Here is an 8,392-nt window from a genome sequence, read left to right on the forward strand (position 1 = left end):
TTTCAGTAACTAGTTCCTGTTATTTAGTCACACACACACCAACATTTTTCTCCAGATCCAGTAGGAATGAAGATTGAGCAGGCCAGCCCACAACGAGACGGCACCCAGCAGAATAACAAACTAAAGAACTCACCCGCAAAAAGGGTCGCCAAACCAGCAGCGGGTACGACTGCACCCTCTCAGGGTGTGACTGGGTACAGTAATAGGAATAAGAAGAATGCCTGGGGACAGGGCGGCAAGAGTGGCGGGAAACCAGCTACTAAGACGCAACAAGGCGGTGGTGAGTCTTATGATTGGTTAAAGGTTTTAGGGGGCAGGGACCCTGCAGGGCAAGGCCTAATTTGTATAGCACTGCTTACTGCAGAGTTCTGTGCCTATGATTTCAGCACTTCAAAGCACTAAATTCTACAGGGCCCGATTTCATGGCTCTGCTTACCTTAAGCAAATAATTGGCGCTTGTGAAAGAAGGGAATTCTGCGCTTACTTCAAGCAAATTTCACAGATAAGCAGGGAGTCTTCGCTTGTGCGTGTGTGTACTCCACAATACTAGGCATTCTACGCTTACACAGCAAGCGCACAGCACTGAGTTCAGTGCTTAGCAGAGCCATGACTGTCTTCACCAAACCATCCATTGCAAAATTAAACTCTAACCATCAAAACTTTGTGGTGTTTTTCATTTTTACTAAATACAGAGGCCCCGACCAATGAGCAACGTTTGAACTCAATTCCTCACACGCCCGCTGTTACACCGCCTCCCGTTAAATACAAGCCCCAGGGAACCACTGATCTGTTCTCTGGAGACAAGAGTGGGCCGCCCCCAGATCCAGGTAGGCTCAAGACCGGTTCATATTCCCGGCAAATGCGAATATGACACGATTTTCATGACTGTTTTCGCAGCGAATGTTTCGCACGATTTGACAAACATTTGAACTGTTGCGAATAATTTGTTAATTTGTGATGTCAAATTTGTATCACATTGGCAGAAAGTATTAACCAGGCTTCATTTGGGAGAGAGAGCTTTTTCCAAGAGGTGAACCAGGGGATTGGTTTGGGGATTGGTTCTGGGATTGCTCCAGGGGCTCAGACCCCTCCCTGCTGCTCTCAACAAATCTTGTTTGTCTTTTTTACTATCCTTAAAGCCCGGTTCGTACTCCATGCGAATGCGAATGCAAAGCGAATTTGATGTGAATTTGACGTCACAACCCTCCTATCGCAGCGATATTCGCAAGTGAGTTGAGCAGAGTTGAACTGCTGCGAAATTTTTGTGCGAATTTGTGACGTCAACATTCGTATCGCATTCGCATTCCCAGGAATTATGAACCGGGCTTAAGTTCCTTTCGTAAACTTACACATTGGGCTTTCTCTTCAATTCCACTTGCCAGCTTGTGCCATAAGCATACTCACTGCAACCTTCCTTTTCACTTTAAGCGGTTCAGGTGGTTAACGGGAACCCCTCCCTCATAAAATTCTGGTTTTGCGCTTGTGAAGACAGAAAGCAAAGCTTTCACTAAACAATTTGGTCTTCACAGAAATAGCAAATTCCAAAGTGTCACATACACCTCATAGAACATCTGAGTATAAGCAAATGGTATTAGACACATTTCAAGTTATTGCTATCTCTTTCATGACACTTGTTTCTCTTTGTATATTCTAGAATCGTTACTAGAGATCAACCAGAAGCTGAGGCAAGAGTTGCTGACCTTAGATGGAGAGATAGAGTACATGAAATATGTGAATAAAGCAAAGAATAATATACCGACGACAAAAGTCAAAGGGAAACGGAGGTAGTACAAGAGCATCCTCATTTGCTGAAATGCAATGCAGTTATAGTTCAGCTCAAGATATCATCACCAATGCTTCCTAACACTCTATGACGACAAAGGTCAAAGGGAAACAGAGGTATACAAGAACATCCTCATATGCAGTTATAGTACAGCTTAAGATATCATCACCAATGCTTCCTAACACTCTATGACGACAAAGGTCAAAGGGAAACAGAGGTATACAAGAACATCCTCATATGCAGTAATAGTACAGCTCAAGATATCATCACCAATGCTTCCTAACACTCTATGACGACAAAGGTCAAAGGGAAACAGAGGTATACAAGAACATCGTCATATGCAGTAATAGTACAGCTTGTGATATCATGACCAATGCTTCCTTGACACTCCAGGAAAGCTGTGGTGTACAGCTATGAGGGATGACGCTGGCTTATGATCGAGCTTGTCTGAGATGTTGGGAGCTCTTGATAGCTTACTGAATAAAGGCACTGATGACCAGGTGCAGGTTTGAAAAGTCTTTGAACGAGCAGCTAAGAGGGCAACAATTTGCAAAATGTGTTGGACAAGGTCAGGCATTTTCTCCTTGGTAAAGGGCACCCTATGAGGAAATTTGAAATTTCTATTGGAGCATTTCAAGGGCACCAATGCGAAGACCAGGGGACATGGAGGCAATCGCCTTTGTTGCCTCCGTGATAGTTCAGGCTTGTGGAAGGTGGTATTCTGAGCAGACTAACTGAAGTGCTAATTCAGCAGCTCTACCTGAGCAGTTTTGATGTCTAGCATTCAAAGTCATCGCCAAGCAGGCTAGGCCAGCAAACGGAGCCTTGAAGCAGACATAGCAATGTCCGACGCAATAGACCGATCCATTAGGCTCTGCCCACGACACACAGGTGAGCAAGAACACGTGAGCCTCTCCAATGCCTTTCTGCACAACTCTGCCACGCAAACCAAGCATACGCTCTTGCATGTCAGACTTTTTTTGTCCGACCTTCGTTGCGCTGTGATTGGTCAATACGGAATGGGACGGAGCTTAATGGATCGGTCTATTCGCCAAAGAACGTCGCTTGAAACATCAGCTGATGAAGTTTCACTGGACCCAACATTGGGATGTTTTCACTAAGTGCTTCCGATCAAAGTAAAATATCAGGCGAACAGACCCAGAAGCTGTGATCGTTTCAGTACAAAGACAACCTCTGTCACACTACGGTTCCAAAAGTCTTTGGAGAAGTTTGGAAGTATGTCTTCACAGTCGAGACAATAAAACAGATTTTGGCTTATTACTAAGCGGGTTTGCCAGTTTCTTGCTCTTCATCAAGCAAAGCCAGTCAGCTCACTGTTCAACGATCTGCTGAATTTGTTGCCTTCTGTCAGGTGACAACACCTTTGTTCGTGGGTGTACGTGGTCTTAATCTGAAGCCGATAAGATGTTTTTCTTGCAATGAGTTCTACATTATATGGAAAGGTTTGCGGTAACACCATGTAATGACTATCTCTTAATGAGTTGGAGTGGTTCTGAAAAGAACCGTTGGTAGAACCGTTGGTTTCAACTCGACACTTCGATCAGTATGCTCTGATCATTTTCTGGATTCTACATTGGTATGATTAAACTGTCAAGATGAACCGACAGAAGAGAATTTTAAATTTGGCTAAAAGTTCACGCCAACAACAACCTGTGAACAACTGATCAGAAAAACAACACTTTGCCCAGAGGTTTTGTTACCGATACCATGGTATTATTTTTTATTTTTTACTTCTTGTACATAATTAATTTTCTGTTCATAATTTTGTGTGCAATATGGTTTCACTTCTCAATACCCCCGACTTCCAATTCGCCAATGAATTATTGTTAAAATATTCATAAAAAGTGCTTCCTTTCTGAAAACAAATAATAATTGGAAATTTTTTGTTCACATCGGTTCTTCCTCGGACAAGAACAAAAAAACGGATAAAAGTTGGGCACATAATTATTATTTCATTAATAGGACTCTAAATACTACCCGCATAAAGTATTTCAGTTTCACATCTGTTTGGTTCCTTAATGGGTGTTGGTTCGAATCCTGTTGTGACTTTAAAAAAAAATATTACAAAATTTGACAAGAGACTTACCTCACATCACCAGTGTGGGCTCTAAATCCCAATTCAGTCTACCAAGGGTGAGCGATTCAACCAAGTTATTCAAGAGGCGCTTTGATACTAAACTTGAAAGTGTCTAATAAAATATGCCAGTCAATATTAATATTATTTATTGAAGAAAAGGAATTCATAAACTGAAAGTTTAAACTGTTAATTTGTAGGGGCAAATTCCTTGTACTATAAGATAATTAGATTTTCCTTTAAACAATGTACATTGTATTGTAAATTAAAAAATGCCTTATTGTTAAAACAAAACTTCTTAAAGCGTAATTTTTTTAAACCTTGTAAATAGGTCAAACAAGTTGTATATAGAGGTGTTTTTCTCTCTTATAATGTGACTATATTCAAAGAGAGTTTGAAATATTATTATTTATTTTGGGTCATTATGAATTGAAGTTTGCCATTGACAGAGCATCACATTTTTTATTACAGGAGCGATTCCTGGAAGATTCCTGGAAAAACATAAACAATCCCCAACTGAAATTGTTTCCTTTTGTGCCTTTAATGTTTGTATTTCTTTTTATATTTAATTTTAAAGACACCGGACACCTTTGGTAATTGTCAAAGACACCAGTCTTCTCACTTGGTGTACCTCAACATCTAACCAAAATAACAAACACGTGAAAATTTGAAATCAATTGGTCGTCGAAGTTGCGAGATAATAATTGAAGAAAAAACACCCTCGTCACACGAAGTTGTGTGCTTTCAGCTGCTTGATTTCGAGACCTTAAAATCTAACTCTAAGGGGGAAATCACATTTAAATAATAGTTTAGTGTAAAATTACTTCCTTGAAGCCATTTTTAACCACGATTTAAAAACTACATGTATCAACAGCTGTCCATTGCTTTTTACCAAGTAAGTTTTTATGCTAGCAATTATTTTGAGTAATTATCAATAGTGTACATGCCTTAATTAGTACATATTAAAAGGAAGGTACACGTTTGGTTATTGTCAAAGACCAGTCTTTTCACTTGGTGTATCCCATCATATGAATAAAATAACAAGCCTGTGAAATTTGATCTTAATCGGTCATCGAAGTTGCGAGATAACTATGAAAGAAAAAATACCCTTGTCACACGAAGTTGTGTGCTTTCAGATGCTTGATTTCGAGACCTCAAATTCTAAATCTATGAGGTATCGAAATAAAATTCATGGAACAATACTTCTTTCTCGAAAACTATTTTCACTTCAGAGGGAGCTGTTTCTCCCAATGTTTTGTACTACCAACCTCTCCCCATAAAATTACTCGTTACCAAGTAAGGTTTATTACCAATAGTGTCCACTGCCTTTAAGATTGATAGTAAAAGCAAAACTGTCCACAAGGTGTGTCAGACCGAATGAAATTATGAGCTTTTATCCCCGGTGCGCTTGTAATGTGGAAGACTTGTATGGACCGTCAAATTTGTAGAAACAATTTTTGTCCCCAAATATGCTAATAGATTCACAACAGCATCACCATCTAATACATAAAATGTACACTCCATTAAAAAGGGAATAATAATAATATTTAAAAAACACTATTTATATAGCGCAATATAAATAAAAATCCACACTCCATTAAAAAGGGAACAACACTATTTAAAAAACACTATTTATATAGCGCAATATAAATATAAATTCCTCAAAGCACTTCACAGCAAAATAAAAAGCATAACGATCAACAAAAACTTGGACTATAACTTCCCAATTTAAGCCCACTTAAATAACAGTTGTATTACACTTTGCCAATGGCGAATTTTGGCCAAGCTGGCTAATATAATTTAAGCTACTCAAGGCCTTCCAGTAAACGTTTATCAATATTAATAAGTAAACAAAAGGGTATACAGGGGCCTCATTTATATTTTTGTTGCCCTTTAAAAATGTTAATTTGTTGGAGAGATTTGGGTGCCCAAGTGGTATTGTAAACATTTTGCCCAGTTGTGACTTTTTTTGGTATTGTTCACTTCCATCTTGGGATTGTCGATTTCTAAATTGTTCCCAAGCCAGTTTATACATTTTAAGCTACTCAATGCCTTTCTTGCAAAACAATTGTCAAAACAGAACCCCCCAAACAGTGATCGGCGGCCTCTTTAATATTTTGTAGCCCTTACTCGCCATATTTTATGAGAGAGATTTTAGGGCAAAATTAAAAGGGGTAGGCCTACACGTGAACAAATTCAAAACACAGCAAATTGAACACGTACAGGGTACATTATCATTCATTTGATGATATAATAAATCGTTGAAGACTTGGCAGAAAATAATATAAAAGCTAAACAACTTTCTGCTAAGAACAATGAGTGGGAAACCAGTCACAGACAATGTATATTTGGATTGATAATCTTATAGTTCGGTGGGCTAGTGGTAAGACATTGCTCTAGCAATGCAAATGTCGTGGGTTCGAATCTAACCCGAGTGATTTTGCCTGTAGATTTTCGGTGGGTCCGGTACTCGCTTAAAGACAGTGGACGCTATTGGTAATTGTCAAAGACCAGACTTCTCACTTGGTGTATCTCAACATGTGCATAAAATGACAAACCTGTGAAAATTTGAGCTCAATCGATCGGTTGTAGAAGTTCCGAGTTAATAATGAAAGAAAAACACACCCTTTTCACACGAAGTTGTGTGCTTTCTGATGCTTGATTTCGAGACCTCAAGTTCTAAAGGTGAGGTCTCGAAATCAAATTCGAGGAAAATTACTTCTTTCTTGAAAACTACGTCACTTCAGAGGGAGCTGTTGCTCACAATGTTTTATACTATCAACCTCTCCCCAGTAGGGCCTACTGGTAATAAAGAAAGGTTTTGTGATGATAATTATTTTGAGTAATTACCAATAGTGTCCACTGCCTTTAATACACATCGGTTTAAGGGTTATAAAAACAAATACTAACCTGATGATGACTATATGAGGAAGCCGAAACGTTGAGACCAATAATAAGAACTCACTCCGCGGTAGTCAAGTTAATAACGACCCACTTAAAGACTCTGGACACTATTGGTAATTTCCAAAGACCAGTCTTCTCACTTGCTGTATGCCAACATATGCATAAAATAACAAACCTGTGAAAATTTGCGCTTAATTGGTCGTCGAAGTTGCGAGATAACGCGAAGTATGTGTGCTTTCAGATGCTTGATTTCGACGCCTAAAATTCTAAATCTGAGGTCTCGAATTCGTGGAAATTTACTTCTTTAACAAAAAGTACTCCACTTCAGAGGGAGCCATTTCTCACAATGTGTTATGCTGCCAACATCTCCCCATTAATCGTTACCAAGTGAGGTTTAATGATAATAATTATTTTGAGTAATTACCAATAGTGGCCACTACCTTTAAAAGATAAAGTAGTAGTCCTGGCCGACTTTCTACCTTCCGCCCAGGTAGATAGTTTAAAAGCTTTTTAGAACTGTGAAGTGAGTTCCGAATTAATAAACACGACATTTCTCTACAGAACAACATCTACATGACAAATAGATACACACATTGCGTTACTGCAAACCAAATATTTATTTAACCTTAATTCTGGAATCAGCACACTCAAAAACACTTTCCACTATAAATAAAAGGCCTACTGGCGAGTCGCGACTACCGTTTTTCAACTACCCGGTTAATCGTGCCGCCACGACCTCTTACAAAAATACGCCAACAAAGTTTATTTAAATAACAAAATCAGACATTAGTGGCACAATCCTTCAATCCTTTCAGCTTGAAATTGCGCCTGCGGCAAACATTGCCACAATGTATCTTAAGAACTAGTGTTGTTTAAACAGTCGCGACTATTTGAAGAGCGACTAGTCGGGTATTTAATTTCACTAGTCGCCCCGCGGTCGATTTCAGTGGACACTATTGGTAATTACTCAAAATAATTATCGTCATAAAACCTTTCTTGATTACGAGTAATGTGGAGAGGTTGATGGTATAAAACATTGTGAGAAACGGCTCCCTCTGAAGTGACGTAGTTTTCGAGAAAGAAGTAGTTTTCCACGAATTTGATTTCGAGACCTCAAGTTTAGAATTTGAGGTCTCGAAATCAAGCATCAGAAAGCACACAACTTCGTGTGACAAGGGTGTTTTTTCTTTCATTATTTCGACGACCGATTGAGCTCAAATTTTCACAGGTTTATTATTTTATGCATATGAGATACACCAAGTAAGAAGACTGGTCTTTGACAATTACCAATAGTGTCCACTGTGTTCTAACTTAGGATTGGTTCAATGTGCACTACGTCTTCAGCAGCCGATTTCACGAAACGCTAATCCTATCTGGAGTTAGGACGAGTACCCTATCTCGAGTTTGGACGAGACGTCCTAACTCGTCCTAACTTAGGATTAATCTTAAGTTCTGCATGCTACAGTGCTACAGATTAATCCTAGGTTAGGAAGAGTTTGGTGAAATTGACGGCAGATACTGATGAACGAAACGCTAGGATTAATCCTATTTCGAGTTAGGCGAGTATCCTATCTCGAGTTGACGAGTAACTCGTCCTAACTTTAGGATTA

At 39.2% G+C, this 8,392-nt stretch overlaps 1 protein-coding gene across 1 annotated transcript in view; it reads left to right on the plus strand.

Annotated features, from left to right (window-relative positions):
• Nucleotides 1-4,400, plus strand: part of LOC117290622 (kinesin-like protein KIF3A) — a 37,046-nt gene extending 32,646 nt beyond the window's left edge. The window contains exons 16-18 of the mRNA XM_033772087.1: nt 56-280; nt 693-827; nt 1,655-4,400. Coding sequence (XP_033627978.1) covers nt 56-280; nt 693-827; nt 1,655-1,788 — 494 coding nt within the window. The 3' untranslated portion in view covers nt 1,789-4,400. The remainder of the gene's footprint in view (nt 1-55; nt 281-692; nt 828-1,654) is intronic.
• Nucleotides 4,401-8,392: the final 3,992 nt, after the last annotated feature.

Source organism: Asterias rubens, chromosome 5, assembly GCF_902459465.1.
Source record: "Asterias rubens chromosome 5, eAstRub1.3, whole genome shotgun sequence".
In the NCBI taxonomy this organism is placed as follows: Eukaryota; Metazoa; Echinodermata; class Asteroidea; order Forcipulatida; family Asteriidae; genus Asterias; species Asterias rubens.